General features: G+C 55.2%; 1 protein-coding gene across 6 annotated transcripts; it reads right to left on the reverse strand.

Annotated features, from left to right (window-relative positions):
• Window positions 1-1,088: 1,088 nt before the first annotated feature.
• Window positions 1,089-19,753, reverse strand: SEZ6L2 (seizure related 6 homolog like 2). Of its 6 annotated transcripts, none has more exons than XM_034670143.1 (18): window positions 18,792-19,753; window positions 17,746-17,877; window positions 16,771-16,950; window positions 16,266-16,405; window positions 15,791-15,992; window positions 11,416-11,601; window positions 10,583-10,751; window positions 9,799-9,962; window positions 7,029-7,229; window positions 6,456-6,594; window positions 5,443-5,639; window positions 5,109-5,303; window positions 3,143-3,334; window positions 2,868-3,059; window positions 2,314-2,352; window positions 2,016-2,133; window positions 1,793-1,889; window positions 1,089-1,302 (listed from the first exon to the last, which is right to left on the reverse strand). In XM_034670143.1, exons 1-18 carry the CDS (start codon window positions 18,868-18,870, stop codon window positions 1,273-1,275), a joined length of 2,652 nt encoding a protein of 883 aa, XP_034526034.1. In that variant the 5' UTR covers window positions 18,871-19,753; the 3' UTR covers window positions 1,089-1,272. The 6 variants fall into 6 exon arrangements, with proteins under 6 accessions (XP_034526034.1, XP_002927391.2, XP_034526032.1 ...); XM_002927345.4 differs by having other exon boundaries at window positions 16,771-17,070; XM_034670141.1 differs by having other exon boundaries at window positions 1,793-1,914; window positions 16,771-17,070.
• Window positions 19,754-19,785: the final 32 nt, after the last annotated feature.

Here is a 19,785-nt window from a genome sequence, read left to right on the forward strand (position 1 = left end):
TTAGAACCATGCCCGGCGCGGAAGAAATGCCCAGAAACGCAGGCTCTTAGAAGGATCAGTTTGCATCACGTTCTGAAACTCAGCCTCCTCTGAGTATTGCAGTGTTCTTTGGAGTGTCCTAAAAATGTTTCATTATATTTAAATATAAAATTTGAATTAAGTGAAATTCAATTAATTGGGAGGCTCTTTAGAGAAATGGGCTATAAATTCCTTACAATGTTTAAAAGTGGATACTCTGGAAAAGGACCCCCACAGCGTACAAAACCAAGCTCATTCTTTATGAAATGCTACAAATTTGACTATTACTTAGTAGACGTGTAACAGCAGATATACTTAGAGTGCCAAAAAGATGGGGGAGGAAAAGAACGGTACATGTGGATGGATACAAACTTTCTCAAAAGGGGCGTGCATTTTAGGTGAACTGGTCATGGGACAGACAGACAGCTGTTTGCGTCTCGCCAAGCAGGAGAGGCGGCTGCTGTCAGCTCTCTCCAGGCTAAAAGGGCCTAGAAGCATCAAGCAGAGGGGAAGAGACAGCTGAGGCCCAGAGGGGGCTCACCCTCCGCACAGGCCGAGCGGAAAGCTGGGCGTTTGGACCCCAGGCCGGCCCCCCTGACATTGCCCTGTGCCCCGCCTTAGAGCGCCATCTTTTTTCCAAACTGGTCCCCTCTCCCCAGGCCCCTCTCCAGGCCACTCTGTGACCCACCTTCCCATACCCCACCAGCCCAGTTACAAATGGTGGTTTTCTGTTTATTGCTCAAAACCAAAAATCCAGAAGCGAAGGTGGGGAGATTGTGGGTTCGGAGATGGCATGAAGCGGGGAGGGGGCCTTGTCCTTGCTTTCCCCCTTCATCCCTCTTCTTCTGACCCTCCAGACCCCAGGGGTGAGGCCTGGGGGCCAGAGCATCTGGGAAGAGCCTTCAAGGCCAAGGGAACAGCAGAGCTCTCAGGCAGTCCTTGGGGGGTGCCCTGGGCCGAAGAGGCCCCAGGAGTTGCAGGGGAGCTGAGTTCCCCTCCCAGGGTCCAAAAGCCAGTAGGGCAGAAGGGAAAGGGGCAGGCCCCTTGTTTGGCAACTGAGAAGAGGAGGCTCGGGTGGCAGGATGCTGGTTTATTTACGGTAGGGTCCCTGGGGCCATCAAAGCCCCCTCGTGGGACCAGGAGACTATTTACAAGGCAGGGAGGAAAGGAACCAGGGACAACGTCCTGTATTCCTCCCTGCCCAGAATGGGGAGGGGAGGGGCGTCCTTGGTCCTGCAGCCTTAGTCTTGGGGTTCAGATGGAAACTTCATACTCCCGTGTATCCTGGAGACAGAGAGATGGGATCAGTTGCTGGACCGGGATGGGATGGAAGAGGGAAGAAAATGGGAGGAGGCATCCACCAGGGAGGGGAAGGACCCGGGGTTTTTAAAATAACATTATCATGAGGTTTGGGAACCATGGGGTGGGAACAGGGCTGAATCCGGCCTGTGGGTATTTGGTTCTTCTCACGGTATCTTAAAATCACACACAAATCTGAGTTTCTGGGTTGTCTTGAACAACTGGAAGACCTGGCGATTGGGCCTAAGCTTCCACTACAGACTAGATGGGGCACAGGTTGGCCACTTAGCCACAGTCCCTACCACGCCGCCCCTCCCGACCGTCCACACCTGACTTCCTGTGTTCACTGAGGCAGCCTTTGTAGGCGGCTGAGTTTGAAATCCCCAAGACGGGTATTACAGAGACTTTGAGAGAAGATCTGGAGCCCTGGGGAAGCCGAGAGATGTGGCTCTCCAGGGGGAGGGGAAGGGCTCACCCCAGCTTCATACAGTGGGTTGCTGAAGTCTGACTCCACAGTGATGGGGCTGTAGGAATGGGAGCCCGAGAAGCCGAAGAGGGATTTTCCCTGTAGTCTGGGAGAGGGAGGAGATAGAGGGGCTTATCGAGAGGTGAGCCCCCCACCCCCCCTCACCCAGGCTTCTGTGCCAGGCAGGCAGGACGTCTGCCCTGGCCAGCAGCTCCCCGACTAGGGTACTTACTTGGTGTAGTATATATAAACGCCACTGCCGAGGACAATGACCAGGCCTAGGGGCAGCAGGATGGCCAAGGCGAGGTTCCCACCCTCCAGCTGCCGCGATGGGTCTGTGGTCTGGGTCACTGGGGAGAGGAGAGGCCAGTGAGCTGGGGCTGGGCCCAGCCCACTTGCCTCTCCCAGCCTCCTGCCCTGGGCCTCGAACCCTGGGCCTCACCCCTCCGGGGCCTGGCCTCCTGCCCCCGGCCTCTGCCTTGCCCTCCCGACTTGGCCAGGCCTGGGTCTCCACCTGTGCCCTCACTGACCTTCCAGTTTTCGGTTGTCCAGGAGCTCCTCATAGGCCACTGCAGGGAGAGGAGGGGGAGGGGACGGGGTCTGAGCCAGGGAGGGAAGGAGGCTGGGTAGAGGCCGGGAGCCCAGTGGGGCTGGGCTGGACAGCCTGGTTCTCTCTGCCCTCTGCTGAACCTAAACTTTATCCTTCTGTTGGTGGGGGGTGGGGGGGAGGAGTGGTCAGGGCAGGGCCTTCTTCCTCCTTCTCCAGACCCCTAAAAGTTGAGGGTTCTTGGTCTGTCTGAACTAATAGGGTTTGTAGAATTTGTCAAAAATGGGGAACTTGAGACCTATCCAGAGGGCCAGGGACTTCCAAGCCAAAGCCCCCTCGGCTACATCCCTTAGGACAATTCCATGACCTTGAGATTCCCCAGGACCACTGGATGTACCTTCGAGGACCAGAGCCCACAGGAGGTGAATGCGGAGCTCAGCAGGGTTACCGTCGCTCTCAAATTTGCTACCTGACTTTCCCAGTCCCGTCACTCCCCAGACCCTGCTGTGCCCCCTCCTGCCCTATCTGCCCAGGCACCTTTGCAGAGTGGGGGCTGGCTGGTCCACTGGGAGGGGTGGCCGGGCACACAGGTGATGGTGACCTCGCCGATGAGCTCAAAGCCCTCGTAGCAGAAGAAGCGCAGAGACTCTCCCGCCTGGTAGTGATGCTTATACAGCGTCTGATAGCCGTTCTCTGGCACCCCTGGGTTCAGGCATGGCTCATACTTCACTGCAGGGTATAAGTCAGTCACCTGCCAGCTCACTGCTGAGCAGGCCACCCGGCCACCCTTCCCAGGGCGTCCCCAGACTCACAGGCACACTTGGGGACCCGGTCGCTCCACTTGGGTGTGCCCGTGTCCCGGCTGTAGCAGGTGAGTACGGCTGCCCCCTCCAGGCTGTACCCCGGCAGACAGCGGTACTGGACGTGGGAGCCGACCGGGAAGCCAGCGTCTGAGGTGGTACGGTGCCCATTGTTGATCTCACCAGGGTCAGCACAAGTCATGACTGTTGGCAGGAGGGCAAGTTCAGCGGGAGCTCAGGCCTTAAAAGATCTCCCGGAAGCTGAGTGCTGGGAGACGCCTGAGCTGTGGGCCGTCTTCCCGCTAAGCAAACCCCAATCTCCCACCATCTCCTCCAAATGAAGAGATCAGAAGTTGGGAAAATGTAAAATTCGGTGCATTTTAGATTTCAGTCTTTTTCCGGAAAAGAGCGGTGGGGGCAAGCCGGGTCCCCCTCCTAGGATGAAATGTGAAATATCTTGCCCCTGTACCAGAGCATATGAGCTACATCCCAGTGCCGCCAGCCCCGCAGCACAGCGGCTCTTAGGCGGGACAGCAGCTGCGTTCTTTAGAGGGGCCCAGCCCTCCCGCTCCACTCGTTCCGTCATTCCCAGCGCCCTCCACGCACTCGCACAGCCTGCCCTGCAGGTGCCGTTTACAGCCTTGTGCAAGTAACAAGCAGAGCCATTTCTTGTATATGGACCTCCGCTAAATGCTTTACAAACATAGTATCCTATACCCTGATGATCCCGAGGGCTCAACGTGACTCATCTCACAGAGCTCAGGGCGGTCAAATAACTGGTGCATAGTCCGTCGGGCAGGTCACAGCCCCAGAGCACTGGGCTGAGATTCAGAGACTTGGGTCTCAGCTCACCTTCAGGCTCAACGTGCTGCCTTGGCCAGGCCCTATACCCTCTGGACCCTGCCTCCAGCCCTTCCCCTGTCCTGTCTGGCTTTCAGGCTGGACATCCTGTGAATCCTTCTAGAGATGGGGAGCTGCATCAACCAGAAAGTTTTCCTTGTGTCCAGCCCAAATCTGCCTTCCTGAACTTAACCTCATCGGTCCCACCATTGCCCCCCAGGGCCGGGTGGAAGACCCACTATCCCATATCCTTGTGGCAGGCTTCCCAAAATTTGGAGAAAATGACAAGACGCCACCCCTTTCTGGTATTCTAAGACATAAACAGTCCCAGCTCCTTCAAATATCACCTCCTCTGTGAAATCTCCTGTCCCCTCCCTGGAACAATGAGCACCCCCTCTTCCCACCGCGCGTCTTCGTATTTATAGCAGCTACTGAACCGTTCACTCGCACAGGTACTGTGTGAAAACTCTTCACAGCCCTTATTACTATTTCGCTGACGAGGCAGCCAAGACTCAGAGATGTTAAGTACTTTGCCCCGAATCACCCCGCAGTTAGGGCTCTGTAATATCCTGAGCTGTTTAAGCGTCTGTCCCTCTTCTGGACTGTGAGCTCCGCCAGGGTCGGGAGGGACCCCAACCCCTCTGCATAACCCCAACCCAGCATGGGGCTTCAGTGACTACATTAAAATGAACCAAGTTCTCCAACCAGGCTAGGCCCCAGCCAAGTGACTCCCCCTAATGTCACGGGTTGGGGACTGAGACTGGAGCTGGGTCTAGAACCGGGAGAATGGAGCAGAGAGCTGAGATGGTGGGGGCGGGACCACAGTGAGGCGGGACCCAGAGGAACCGTGGTCAGAGCCCAGAACAGTGCACGAGGGAGGGACGCAGACCGGAGATGAGAGTGGGGTCCAGAGGGGACAGTTTTGGGACACCGAGGATCAGAGCGGTGGAACCCAAAGGGTTAAGGGACGGGGCCTGAGAAGGATCCGGGCAGAATCCAGAGCGAAGGGAAGAGAAACCGGGGGGCAAAAAGGGACAGAAGCTGGACGCAGAGGGGATGGGCGGAGCCCAAGCGGAGCTGCGCAACCCCGACGGGCAGGGGCGGGGCCACGAGAGACCTGGGCGGGGCCCGGGCTCACTCTTTTGGCAGGCGGGCGGCGCTGCGCTCCAGGACAGGTCCCACTGGCAGGTCAGAATGTCGGAGCCGAGCAGCTCATAGCCAGGCTCGCACTGGTAAGTAAGCACCGTGCCCCGGATCAGGTCCCCGTGGGAGGCCGTCCTCCAGCCCCACTCCGGAGGTGGCAGCTCTGGGCACGTGTCGTTCCTCGGGACCTCTGCAGGGGTGAGACAGCGAGTTTGGAGGCTGTCGGGCGACCGACTCAGGGCTCCCTTCCAGCCTCGGGGACCGCGCTCCTTCCGGAATCTCTGGCCTGCCGGACCCCTGCCCAATTCAGGACACTAGACCTCCGGTACCTTTGAAATGCAACACGAAACCCTGCCCCAGGCCCGGGTTCGGGGGCCCTGGCGGTGCCTGGAACTGTAGCGTGAGGTCGGGCCCAGAGGAGAGGAGGCGGCGGCGCGGTTGAGGTCCCCGAAGCTGGGCCAGGACTCGGGCGCTGGGACCGTCCCCGTCGAACAGTGTTAGCATGTCCCCTTCACGCACATTCAGGCTGCAGGGAGTGGAACCAGTTGTGCGGGCTGGGTTACCATTGGCCCCTCCTGTGCGGTTCTGCCCAATCCCTAACTCAGTTCATTAGTAACCCTACCTCCTCTCCAGCCCTGTCCACATTCCCCCATGCCAAGTCTGGCCAACCTTTGACCAATCACGGACTTCTCCTCTATGCCAGCTGCTCCGGGTTCCACTTATTCTGTGGCTCTTCCCAGTTCCTGTTTCCCGATTCCCAGCCCAACTCCTTAGGAACTCCTCGCACTCTCTGGTCCCTCCTCCTCCCCAGGTGCTGCACCTTCTCGCTCAAGTCCAGCTCTGACCAATCACAGGCCATGCTTTTACCACCGGCCCAACTGCGGGCCATGTCAGCAGTATCCGCTTTGGGACCATGCCCACTTCTGGTTCCATCCGGTCACATGGCCATCTCATGCCACATCAGTTCACTGGCTTCTCCCCACACCCACCACCACCTCTGGTGCTGGTGACTAGGACGCAGTTCGGGCCTGGGTTCCTGGAAACCACTCCAGGGGTGGCCAGAAACAGCCGAAGAGTGAGAGACACCAAGTCAGAGACACCCCCTTTTCACTACAGCTCCTGCAGAAGGCTGCATTACTCATGTCCTTGTCCAAAGTCGCCTGAACAAATCAAAAGTGATTTGTACCTAGGTCTACCTGACAACCCACACACCCATCCTGAACCCTTAGTCCCCTCTTTCATCTTGCGTAGCCAGCCAGGCTCCTGGCGCAGGCTAGGGTGTTGTCATACCACACTTCACTGAGCCCGCACCCATCACACCCCCTGCAGCACCCGAACGTACATCTCAACTTGGAGCAAGATGCGCTTCTCTTCCTGGACATGCAGGCCCCACACGCAGTCTTGGCCGGGGCTATAGCTCTGGGGCCAGTCGGGAGAGAGGACCACACCAGCAGCCTCTGACAGCTCCCCTCCGCACATGGCTGGGGAGAAGGGGGGCAGATTCAGAACTCACCAAGGGCCTCACCACTCCCAGCTGTGTGCACTAGACCGCCTCACAAGCTTCCTGTTACCTGTTACCCACCTGTTTCTTGTGCCCAATCCCGGGCCCTGCTCTCACCTAACCCCGCCCACTCTCCAGCCTATGCATTCTCCCACCGCCCCCCCCCCAACAATCCCAGGGCTTAGCTCCAGCTAGAGCTCTTCAAAACGTTTGGGTCATGACCCCTAACTTCTGTAACAAACCCACCAGTTATTCAGCTACAAAAACTATTTCTGAAAAGGACAAGGATTTACCCAAGGTCTGGGTTTACTGGGTTTGGATATGCAAGTCTCCCTCCTGAATGGCCTTCCTAAGATCCCCAGCTCAGGGGTAGTCTGCAGACCAAAGGAGCTCCTAGCGACGTGGAGGGCTCACCCTTGCAGGCTGGCTCAGTGTCGTTCCAGTGGGGTTCTGTAGGATCCACACATTCGATGGCATTTGGAGGGCCGGGAGGCTCCAGGGCATATCCTGGGAGGCACGAGAAGGTGGCCAGTGCCCCTGGGCGGTACTCAGGGTCCGTGGTGGTGACATTGCCATGTGCCAGGAAGGGAGCGAAGCAGCGATCTTCTTCAAAGGCTTGAGAGGGGTCAGTTGCAGAAAGTAAGCATGAGGACAGGCCTCAGGGGATCTCAGACTGGGGGGGGCGTGGGCTGAATTCAAATGTCGTTTGGCCACTCAGTGGGCTGTTTAAAATGGAATGACTTTGGGCTTAGTTTTCACTCCCTAGTCTCCCCCAGACCCTAACCCTTCTCACTCACACATTTATGTTACCTTCCTGGCCTCTGGAGGGAAACCCCTAGGCTAGTCAAATCCCAACCCCCATTCTACAGATGAGGAAACGGAGGTCCACAGACGAAAAAAGTCTCTTGCCCAATGTCACACAGTAGGGCAGTGGCAGAATCCAGTCTCAAACCCAGACTGCTTGATTCCCAGCCAGAGCCACTTGGTTTTGGAAACTGCAGAGGAGGGAGGGGAAAGGCTGCCTTTGGAGAACTGGCTCATGCAGGTGTGTTCTCTCCTCAAAAATAACAGTTAGAGGGGCGCCTGAGTACTTTAGTCAGTTAGGCGTCCAACTCTTGGTTTCGGCTCAGGTGATGCCTGCAGGGTCATGAGATCAAATGGAGGCCACACTGGGCTCCGTACTCATTCACAGTCTGTTTGTGGCTTCTCCCTCTCCCTCTGCCCCTCCCCCTGCTTATGCTCTCTGTCTCTCTCTCTCTCTCCGTAAATAAATCTGAGAGAGAGAGAGAGAGAGAGAATGCAGGGGTGGGGAGGGGCAGAAGGAGAGGGAGAGAGAATCTCAAGAAGATGCCCCACTGAGCCCAGAGCTTGACTTGGGGCTTGATCTCATGAGCCTGAGATCATGACCTGAGCTGAAACCAAGAGTCAGCCGCTTAACCAACTGAGCCACCCAGGTGCCCCATAAATAAATGTTTTTATTTTTTTTTAAAGATTTTATTTATTTACCTGACAGAGAGAGAGAGACAGCCAGGGAGAGAGAGAACACAAGCAGGGGGAGTGGGAGAGGAAGAAGCAGGCTCCCCGCAGAGGAGGGAGCCTGATGTGGGGCTCGATCCCAGGACCCTGGGATCACGCCCTGAGCCAAAGGCAAACGCTTAATGACTGAGCCACTCAGGTGCCCCCCATAAATAAATCTTAAAAAACAAAACAACCCAGATTCTCCCCACCCTTGATTATGCTGTAGCTGGAATCCAAAAGTACAGGGAATGCAGAAGCTACTCAATTTTGACTTTGGACTAACTCAGCAAAAATGAACATTTGGAGAGCATTTTCAGTTTTGCCCACGTGCTCATATCTTAGCTGCAAAATGATCTGTGGAGAGGAACCTGAAGCTCCTTGGAGCAGCAATGGCCCACAACTAGGCAGGCAGACCTCAAACCTGGGAATTCTTTTCACATTTTCAAATCTAACAGGCCATTCACTTTTCAGATCTGCTGTTCTAGTTCACTGTTACACCTGATGAGGTGTCATGTCCAAATCCTATGCATCCATCAGGGCCCAGTGCCAATTCCATTTCTCCCTTGATTTCATACCAGAAACCAGCCCCTCCCATCTCTGAGCATTTCACTTTCTTTGTCTCCCTCCTGCTACTGCTCACACAAAGCCTCTGTTCCACACTGGAATTCTGTTTCCCAAACCTACCAGGCCTTTCTCTACCTCTTTACTGTTGCTCACACTGTTCCATTCACCTGAGATGCTCATCCCTACTCTCGCTCTTTTTAAAATTCTCTCTATCCCAGGAGCACCTGGGTGGCTCAGGCAGTTAAGGGTCTGACTCTCGATTTCTGCCAGGTCATGGTCTCATAGTTGTGACATTGAGCCCCACGTTGGGTTCCACACTGGGTGTGGAGTCTGCTTGGGATTCTCTCTCTCCCTCTGCCCTTCCCCACCCCACCCCCCACTCTCTAAAAAATAAATAAAATAAAATAAAATAAAATTCTCTCTATCCACGAAGGCCCAGCTCAAATGTCTCTTCTCCCATGATCACTGACCTCCTTGTTTCTACCTATCCAGCATCTAGTCCCCCATCTTCTGTTCACAGCACTCCTACTTTCATTTTGGGACACATGCCTCCCCCACTTCCAGTCTATGAGATCAGGCTGGGGCCGACTATGGTTGGTCATGTGATGTGGATCTGCCAATCATAACACCACCTGCCCCTAGCTTCACTGATTGGCTCAGGTGTAGACACATGACCCAAGCCAGGGAAATGAAAGCCCTTCCTGGCATTTTTGCTGAAGCTCTTAGGAAAGTGGGACCCTTTCTCTTTCTGATGGACTTACTATGTCAGTGGTATGTCAGTCTGGAACTGCTAGGTGCCCCACAGACTGAAAGCCTGACTGACAGTGAAGCTAACATAGGAAAGCCCTGAGAGATGAAGGTGCCTGGTCTCTTGGCTGTGTACCTAGATCCAGCCATCCGTGAGACTTAAACAGGAAAAGCCACCTCAGGAATTAGAAGAGGTCCATAAGAGGGGATTCTGTAGTTTTCGGGTGGGGAGGAAGTTAGGTTCCAGAGTTCCAAACACAGAGATGAGCAGAGAGTGTATGTGCTTGTGACCGTACCTGGCCATCAGCAAGAGGGAAAGTGCAGGAATTGGGGTCCCTGAGGGGAGGACACTTACCTTCAAATCGGAGGCTTAGCAGCAGGGGATTGGCAGGTGTCTCTGAAAGCAGCTCCACATAGAGGGACTGGGCATCACTGATGAGACCCCGCTCTGGGACGTCATCCATGTCCGAGTCATAGATGACTGGGGAGAGGGGGCTGCCCCCTGAGCGCACCATCAGCCTGGAATGGACAGAAGGGTGGCCAGGGGCTCAGTTTCCCCTCAGAAGCTGCCTCGGCTCTTGCCGGCTCTCCTAACTCACTTTCACAGCTATTGCTTTCAAACATTGACTAGGTACCATGTACGCTAAGCCTTCACACATTCTATCTCATTTACTTTTCACAAGAGCCCTCGAGTTATTATCCCTGATTTTATAGATGAGGAAATTGAGGCCCAGAAAGAGTCACTTGCCCAACATCACAGAGCAACTAGTGGCAGAGCTGAGGTAGCCGTTCATTAGGTGAGAGATGGTACCGATGCTGATGACAATGACAAAGACATTTACGGGGCCCACTGTGTGCCAGGCACCCTTCTCAGCACTTCACGTATCTCAACACATTTATCCTCACAGAAGCCTTCAGAAGGAGGTTCTAGTATCTCCATTCTACTGCGGAGGAAACTGAGGCACAGACAGGGCCTACGAGTCTAAGTTTGCACAGACATACCGCCTAAGAAAGGGGAGGAACTAATCTGTGTTTACACCCATTTTAACTGGCATCCACCCCAGATCTGTCTGACTCCCCACTGCAACCTTCCTATTTCCTGGAGGTGGGCACCTCTGACCCAAGGCCCAGACCCTCACCGGTCATTGTCCTCATCCAGTGAGACCCTCTCAAAGTGCAGGTGAAGCCGGCGTCCCTCAGCTGCTTCAATGACCCAACGGCAGGTGAGGTTGGGCCCTGCCGCTCCCCCAGGCTCAGGGGACACAATGCGGCCCAGTGTAGCATTGTGGATGGTGCCACCACAGGATGCTGGGGGAAGAGGGGCCACATGTTAAGGTGACTTATCCTCGTGTCTTCAGAGCTGTTACATCCCTACCTTTGGTTAGGACCTGGCCTCAGGGTGGTCTCTGCCCTACAGGCTCATCCCAGAGGATGAGACCTTCTCCAAGGACGGGACCCAGGTAGGCAAGCAGCCCTAGGATAGAAACCCCCCCAGCATGCACACCCCCTAGGATGGAAATTCTGCTAATATAAACACTCCCCAGATGTGGACACCCTGGCATGGGGAGTTAGGGATCCCCAAAATTGAAGCCCTCAAATGGGAAATCTTCAAGATGGGATCCCCAGGATGAAGATTCTCCAGGATGGAGACCCTCTAGATATGGACCTCCAGAATGGCTTCCTTGAGGACAAGGAGTCTCCGAAAGAACAGACCTCGAGAATGGTGATGCCCCAGATGGAAACCCTTTAGGTAGGACATCCCCAGGTAGAGACCTCCCCCTCAACCAAGGATGGAGATTCTCCAAGGGTAGAGACCTGTGTAAAGAGCTCCAGATGGAGACACCAGGATAGGGCGTCTTCCAGGCAAAACCCCTTCAAGCTGCGTGTTCCCCAAAGACAGAGACCCCCAAGATAGTACCCTCCCAATGTGGCTCCCAGGACAGAAGCCCCACCTATCGTGCAGGAGACTCACCCATGCAGCTGGGGGGTTCACCGCTCCAGGCTGGCCGGGTGCCGTTGAGGCAGATAAGCGTTTCCTCCCCCTGCAGCTGGTAGCCTGAATCACAGTGGAAGGTGGCAGTGCCCCCAGGGTGCAGGTCTGTCACGCTCACGTCCCCATGGGCCGGCCGGGGAGGGAAGCCGCAGCTCAGGAGGTAGGCTAGATCAGGCAGAGCAGGGAGAAGGAGGACTCGTTTCCCATGCTCCCCTCTCTCACCAATCCCCTAGCACTTCCTTCCCTCTTCCCAGGTCCCCCTGGCGGCACAGGCTGGCTCCATACCGCAGCTCTCACTCGGGCACTTGGTCTCACCAAGAGGTAACCTCAACATCCCTTCTCTCCCCCAGTCTTTGTAATCTACCCACTTTGGCCTCCATTTTATAGATGAAGAATCTGAGACTTAAAGAAATTCGGCCTTAGCACCCCTTTGCTGGAGTGACCTCGGGCAACTCAGTTGACCATTGTGAACCCATCCAGCTCTGATAGTAACAAATAGTGTTTGCAGAGCTTGTTTAGCTTCTAAAATGAGTCCATGCAGTGCTTGTGAGGTAGCCAGAGTAAGGCTGCGACCTGTTTCCCAGATGTAGCAATGGGTTATCAAGTGCCTCATTGCGTTTTCTCCCCTCTGCGCACTCACGCTCTCTTCCACTGAGGTGCGTGGTGGGAGTAGACCCTCAGCTTTCATCCAGACGAACCACATGAAACTCCTTTACGAACTTTGGCTATCTTGTCATTGCAGACCTTAATACTCAGTGCGCCCTCAGTGAATCCCCCAGGGAAGGCCAAGTGCTAGGAAGAGCTTTGCTTTCCGTAAGGAAATGGTTTCTCTTCTCCTCTCTTGCAGTGAGAACTGAGTGATCTCTCTTTTTGTGCTGGCTGCTAAGAAGCTCAGAACCAGATTCAGGCTTGTCCCTAGCAACGGCCGCTTGTCTGTCCACATTCTGTTTTTTTCGTCTTTAATAAGCACTTCCTGGTACCAATTTCCTTCTTATTTTATTTAATTTTGCTGTGTTATTTTTTGAAAGCCTCCTGAAATTCTTGTGGAATCACAGGAGATAAATAAATAGAAAGTGACTTGGGGTGGGGGGCTCCTGGCTGGCTTAGGCGGAAGAGCGTGGGACTCTTGATCTTGGGGTCATGTGTTTGAGCCCCACGCTGGGTGTAGAGATTACTTAAATAAGTAAACTGGAAAAGGATAGGAAGGAGGGAAGGAGGGAAGGAAGGAAGGGAAGAAGGGAGGAAGAGGGAAGGGAGGGAAGGAGGGACTTGGCAGTAGACAATGGATTCTAAATTTGGTCCTGACACAGTTCTGCGTGTCTGTTTCAGACTGGGCAGAGTTCACCAAGAAGGGCTTCCTGGGTGCAGGAAGCTGGGTCTGCACCAAAGCTGGGTCTCTGCAGGAGGGGCAGGCTCTGGGTAGCCATGCTTGGGAGGTACCAGCTTGCCTGGGTCTTTGCTTTTGCTGACTCTCCAGCCCTGAGTGATTCTGTCAGAGACCTGGTCTCCCTACTTCAAATTCAACAAGCATTTCCTTGGCTGGGCACTAGCGCAAAGAGGTGAAAAAGACCCAGGCCTTGTCCTTTGGGAGTCCGCAGTCTAATGAGATAGACCCCAAAAGCTTCTAGAACACAGTGGTTAAATAAATATTAGCCTCTTGATGGCTCTCCACGACCGCCAGAATCAAGCCCAAATGCTTTGGATTGACATCCAAGCCCTTTCCACTGCTGCGTCCAGCCCAACACCTACAGCTTCAGTTCTTAGCACCCGCAGCCCACACGGCCTACACAATGTAGTTTTGTGACTTCATATTTTTCCACATCATTTCCCCTACCTGCAAAGCCCTTTTCCCTCTCTTTCTCATCTTTCAAGGAGTAACTTAAGTACCACCTCTTCCAGGAAGTCTTCCTGACCCCTCCCCTTTCCCATAGAGTTAGTTTCTTTCTTGCTTCCACACCTGCACATGCATTATTTTATCATCACATGCACTGCTGTCTACCGCCATGGTGAGACTGAACCAGGCCTTATTTATTTTGTCTCCCAAAAGCCTAGCCTAAGTGACCAATCCATGCAGCCCAGAGGTGGTAGGCAATAGTACAACAGAGCCCTGGATTGGGAGACGGGCAGACCTGACTTCCAGTTCTAGTTCCACGACTTATTTGCTGTGTGGCCTTGGGCAGATGATGCCACCTCGAAAGCCTGTCACCTGTAAATAGCAGTAATAAGTCCTATCATTGACAACTGGCCTTCCAGTTAAAGGAAAGGAACACGCAGACCGCCTCACACATTGAAAGTGCTCAGAAAATCTTAAGCACTTGCCCCTCAGTCTCGATGAATGAGCGACTGGGAGTTAGGGCTGAGGATGGGCCTTCCGACTCTGCAGTGTACTTGCGGGGGGCTGACCATCCGTACAGCCTTTCTTTCTCTCAGAGGTGGCGTGGCCAACAGCCACCATCAGGGGTGCCGCGAGAAGCACATATACCAACAGTTGGCACCAGGGTTTTGTAAATGGGAACATTTGCTGGGCGCGGGGTGAGCAGTGATGGAGCCTTTGGCCTTTCAGAGAAGCTAATGAGGCCACTCTGGACCAGAGGCCCCAGCTAGGGCAGACTGGGGAGGGCTTAAACAGGGCCTCGGTCCCAAAGGTGCCTGGAGAAACCGCAAAGCAGGGAAGACCGAGGCAGGTAATGAAGGCCAATTTATGCAATAGCCCTGCTTCCCCAAATGTTCCACTTTGTCTAAAGAGTCCTATTTTCAGTGCCCTAGGGAAGTGGCTGCTTAAGGGAGCCAGCAGGGAGCCATTTTGTAACATTGGAAGTCCAGCCATCGGCCCTAGGCCCTCAGGCATGCCTTTGCTCCCTGCCGACCTGACAGCCAATTACGTGGTCCCCAACTCACTGGCCCCTCCACGAATAGGTCTCTCCACCTTGCACACATGAGTGTCTGGGGCCCAAGCAGAGGCCTCAGGAGAAACTGGAAAGGGTGTGAGGCAGGGATATGGGTTGTGTGTGTCCTGAAAAGGCCCACAAGGGATCTGGGGTCAGCTGCACACAAGAGGCAGGCAAGGCCATGAGGTGATGTGAAGGGGACATTGGCCCAAAACACAGTTCCCTCACTGTTTCTGAGGAGCACAGGAAGGGACTTTGGAGACGGCAGCAGTGTCTGGAATGGGACAGTGGGCCGGGCCCCTGGCCTCACGCACACATGTATGCTAGCGCATACACTTGCACTGTGGGAAGGTTCCCGTACACACAGGTGAGTACGGACGTGCACCTGTGTGTAGGTTGTCTGTGGGTGGTGCTCATGAATGCAGTCGTGCATGGATACAATCCCCTCCCACACCCCCCAAAGTCAGCAGATCTTTCTAGGTCACAAATCTGAGGCTGTCACTATCTTGCTTAAAACATTTCAAAATGTCTCCACGTCCCTTGCAGGATAAAGCCGTCTGTACTCCTTACTGAAGCTGATGAGACCTTTCATGATCTGAATCCAACCTACCTCCTAGTCTGATCTCTTGTAGCCTGCTTCTCTCCCACCACTTTCTGGGCTTTTCTGTGGCAGTGACTGATATTTCTGAGCTCTCGCTGTGTACCAGACACTATTTTAAGCACTTGACATGTATTATTTAGTTAATTTGGTCTTCCTAATCATACCATGAGCCAAGTATTATGATCTCCATTTTTCAGATGAGACAGTGGGGCACAGAAAGGTTAAGTAACTCACCCCAGGTCACACAGCTAGGACAATTCTATCTTCCATCCTGAATTACTTCAACTCCTCAAGGGGGTCATGCTTTTCCATCCAGCTGGACACCTGCCTTCCTTTTTCTCCCCCTCCCACCCTTCCCCTAGTAGCATATCTTTTGGGTCCCAGCTTTGTTACCTCCTCCAAGAAGGTGTCTCTATATTCCTCAGGAGAAATTTAGGTCCCTCTGAAATTTGTTCCTTCTGCCTGTGTTTCCTTCATCATTGGGATATAGGTCCTTATCTCACTGAATTATAATCATCCTGATTACTTGTCCATCTCCTTACCTAGATTCTGAGTTCTTTGAAGATTTATATCTGGCTTGTTCCTTCCTCTCTCCAAGGACAGCACAGGGCTGGTATGAAATGGGTGCTCAATAAACCTTTGTTGAGTGAATGGAGGAACTGCCACCCGGATGTGTGCACACCCAGACACAGGTCTGTGAGTGTATGAAATAAGTGTGTCTAGATCTCCTCTGAGGGCTCTGCCCCCCAGGGTCCTAGTCAGGAGGAAAAGCCCCTGACATCTCCTTGTGCTAAGAAGCCTCCCAGAGATGTCCCTTGTGCCCAGTGTGGCCTCTGCCCTTCCACCAGCTCCCCAGATTCCTCACCCTGATAGTGGATCCTGAAGCCTCCGCCCCTTGGGACCCGTGGGCTCTGGAAGTGCAGGAGCAGCCGGTTGGTTGGACTCCGAAGGACCTGTCCTTCTCCCAACATGGAGGAGTTAGCCAGGAGTCGGGGAGCCAAGCCTGGGGACCCCCCACCAGCCAGCACCAGGAGTTCCTCCTCCCGAGAGAGGTTCAGCATCTGCACCTAAAGAAGCCAGACCCAGACACCCCCCCGACCCAGGGCGAGTCAGGCAGGGTAGGTGACCCCTAAGTCTCCCACCGTCTGCCTTCCTTTCCCCTGTATGTGGCAGCCCAAATACAACGGTGACTGGCCAGATTATAGAACTCCAGGAGAGTCTTTGAGATCCTCAGAAAACAGGCGCATTTGAGTCAGAAAAGTTTCTCTGGTTCCCAGGCCAGATCTGTGCACACACCTGGGCCCAGAGGAGAGGGCTTGGGGGCTTCAAAGTCCAGTTACCTGGATCTCAATGCCGTAGCCAGGGTAGACGTGAATGCTGTATGTGCAGTCCAGGAGGCCCGCAGTGCGGCTGGCCACGCTCCCCAAGTCTGGAGACTCCACGTGCCCTTCACCCTCAGAGATGTTGTTATTACACAGAACTAAAGGGACACAAGGGGCCGGAGTTGAGTGAATCCCTGTGTTCTTGCCCTCCCAGCCAAGCAACTCTGGGAGCCTTCACCTGTCTTGTCCCCAGCACCCCTCCCCATCTTTATCCGCTGCTCCCTCTCCCTCCCATGCCCACAACTCCCTTCCCCAGTTGTAATAGAGATAAAACACGTGGGACAGTGCTGGTACCCAGCAAGGGTAGACACATGCCAGCCTTCGTTATTATTGAGCTTTAGCCCCTCTCCCATCTGTACCAGACCTCTTCTTCCCCGCGTTTCCAGCAGCCTCTCTTCCTGCATCCCACCCTCCTCCACTCATGCTCCTGCACACTGTCCCCATTCCCTTTCAAACGCCTCACCTGGGCTGGTCACCGTGGTGGTAACAGTTGTCGTGGTGATGATGGTGGTCGTGGTCTCCTCCTCTCCTCCCTCAGGCACGAGGGGCGGGCCTGGGGAGGCGGGGCCAGGAAGGGGCGGGGCCGTAGTTCCCGGGGGCGGGGTCAGCAGCTCTGGCGCGGTGGGGCCTGCCCCCCTGCCCCCTTTAGGGGTTACAGCTGTTGTCAGAGGCCCTGTCCCTGGCTCAGTGGCCCGTGGCAGGGAGGGCGCTGCAAGAGTCTGGCCGGCTGGAGGGGTGGCTAGTGTGGGGTCTGGATCAGATCCTGGGACAGTGCAAGGGAAGTCAGGGTGCAGAAGGAGCAATTGGTGGGCCATGGGTGGGGAGCAGCAGGGCTGAGGGAAACTGGGGGCCCCCCCCACTGAACCCAAAAGGCCTCCCCCACAAGTTGCAGGCCCCCCCACCTCTCCCTTCCGCACCCGAACTCTGCACCTTCTCCCAAGGCTTCCACAGCCTGACTTCCCCACCCCTCCCTCTCCACCTCTCTACCCAGACCCTTCTGCTCTCTGACAGTCTCCCTGAGCCTCTCCATGCTTCCCCGTTCAGACCCGACTCCCTTTCCTGCATACGCCTTTCCCCCTCCTCTTCCTCTCTTTTGCTCTCTCTGGAACTCTTCTTCTCTGTTTAGTATTCTTGTGGCTCTCTGATCGTATGATTCTAAATCTGCTACTCTCTGCATTTCTCTTTCTTTCTGTCTCTCTCCCCCCCTATTCCTTACGCTCTGGTTCTCTGAGTTTCCGTCTGTCTCACTAATGGTCTGTTTTTCTGTCTGGCTCTGGCTTCTGATCATTTGGTCTCAATTGCCCTGGTTCTCTGTCTATGCTGTTCTGACTCTCTCTAACCATCTCTCTCTGAGTGTCACTGGCTCGGGTCCCCATCTCCCCGAGCTAATGTCCCTTCCTCTTTCTCTGTGTCACTCCTGCCACTCTGGGAGCCTCACCCGGCAGGTAGCCCATCTCTGGACCCCTCCTCAGCAGGGCCCCATGGAGCAGCTCGGCCAAAGCCTCAGAGGCTACTGTGGGGGCCTCACTTCCAGGCTCTGGCAGTACCTCTTCTTCCTTCAGGGGCAGACCTAGGAGATGAAGTTGTGTGAGCCCTTCCACTGCCCCACACTCCTTCCTTCTCCAGAAAGATCTTTTCCAGAGCTCTTCCTCCCCCCTCAGTCAGCTGGGCCTGCAGGAGCTCAGAGGGTCCCAGACTGGGCTGAGAGCCAAGATTGGAGGAGGGGCTCCCAGCTGCCCCTCGCACTCCTACACTTCCTCCCCCCCCCCGCCCCCTGCTGTGTGGGCCTTCACTGAGCATCTTGGCTCTTATGAACCCTGGACAGCGCCCGCAGAGTGGAGCGGGGCCACAGTGCTACCTTCCTTTTCCCCTCGATGGTGCTCTTCCCCCAACCCTGGAGCCCTGCGGAGGGTCTGGCAGCACCTCCCAGCCCTTGCTTCCGCAATGCCCAGCTTTCTCTCTGGGTTTCTGTCTCTGCAATGTGGTTCTCTCTCCCTCTCTCTCTCTCTCTCTCATTCTTTGCAGTCTCTGCCTGCTTCCCTGGAGTCTGGCGAGGGGTCAGAATAGAGGACTGAATATCTGGGCTCTGAGCACTGCCTCTGTTCATCTGCCTTTGTCCATACGTCCAAGAACATTTGCGTGTGCAGTGCCTGGCATCTCTCCCGGCACCTCCATCTCCCACCCAGGTACCCTGCATGCTTCTGCCACCTCCGCAGGCATCCCCCCAACTTCCCCAGCCCTTCTTCCTGGATTTAACCCCTGAGATGCTGGTAAAAGCTCCCCTCATTCATTTCACCACCTTCTCAGTATTGGGGGTTAGGGCTCCAGGTACAAGCCAGAAAGCCCTGACTTGCCCCTTCCCTGTCAGCTGTACCCCTCCCCTCCCCCAGAAGCTCAGAAAGCCCAGGATGTTCAGAGAAAGGATGGTAGAGGACCCAGCTGGGGACCGTCCCAGGGCCTACCCCCACGCTCCCACGTTCTTACCCTGAATCCAGGGACAGCTCAGCAGAATTAGGAACAGCAGCTGGGGAGGCGGCGGGTGCTGGGCCCTGGGAGTCCCCATGGCGACTCACACCGATTTCTCTCCTCTGCGCCTCTCCTAAATAATCTGTCACCTTTCCTCTGTCTCCTTTTATCCTTCCCTTTAATTTTCTTCCTTCCTTCCTTCTTTTCTTTTTTTTCCTGCTAGCAGTTAGCAAGGAAGGAAATTTCTCTGCCTCTTGGGATGGAGGGGCAGAATTGGGCTGGGGGTCGCCTGGATCCCACCCCTCCTTGCCCAGTCTCCTCTGTCCTCTGCTATCGGTTCTGTGGAAGAGGGGGCGCGGCTCCGGCTGCAGGGGGTGGGACCGAGAAGGCCGAAGGGGCTGGGTCGCCTGGGTTACCCTCTCCCTCGGGCGCCTGGGTCCACCGAGCTAGCTGGATCCCAAGCTGGGGAAGTGGGGAGAGGCAAGACAGCTTCTGGGGGTCTGGGGTGGGGTCGAGGATCGGGAGGGTTCCTACTGTGCTCTAGCGGGGCTTGGTGGGGAGGGGAGGGGGTTGCGGAACCTGGAGAGCCGAGGCTCGAGGCTCGGGCACTGGAGCTGCGGGAGGGAGAAGCTGAGAAAGGTGTCGAGCCCACGTCAGATCCTGGGGACGGGCGAAGGGAGGGGCCTGGGATTTATTTGGGGGCGACGGGGGTGGAGAGGGAGAAGGAGGAAGTGCAGATGGAGGAAGGAGGGACCACATGAGCCAGACCGTAATCCTCACTCCCGCGGCCCCTAGGGGAGGCAAAGGAAACTCTGGTCCTAGCTGTAATTACAACCCCTTCCCCCAGCCTTTCCAGCACATCTGGAATCTAAATCTCCTCTTCCCAGGGTGCCGAGGGGCGGCACAGCTGGGTTCACGCTTGCTCAGCTCTCCTATATGCCCCCTGCCCACATCCAGATACTAACCCCCTCCCCACGGGACTTCCCTTTCCCTTTTACAGCTCATGTGAAAT

The sequence above is a fragment of the Ailuropoda melanoleuca genome, chromosome 10 (genome assembly GCF_002007445.2).
Source record: "Ailuropoda melanoleuca isolate Jingjing chromosome 10, ASM200744v2, whole genome shotgun sequence".
Taxonomy (NCBI): Eukaryota; Metazoa; Chordata; class Mammalia; order Carnivora; family Ursidae; genus Ailuropoda; species Ailuropoda melanoleuca.

What these genes read in the sequence shown, in the direction of transcription:
- SEZ6L2 (XM_002927345.4), bottom strand. Translation starts at nt 18,870, where the DNA reads ATGGGGACTCCCAGGGCCCAGCACCCGCCGCCTCCCCAGCTGCTGTTC. An exon ending in TGAACCCCCCAGCTGCATGG is followed by an intron (nt 10,752 to 11,415) that starts GTGAGTCTCCTG and finishes CTCTTCCCCCAG; the next exon opens with CATCCTGTGGTGGCACCATC. An exon ending in GCTAAGCCTCCGATTTGAAG is followed by an intron (nt 7,230 to 9,798) that starts GTAAGTGTCCTC and finishes ACCCCTCTCAAG; the next exon opens with CCTTTGAAGAAGATCGCTGC.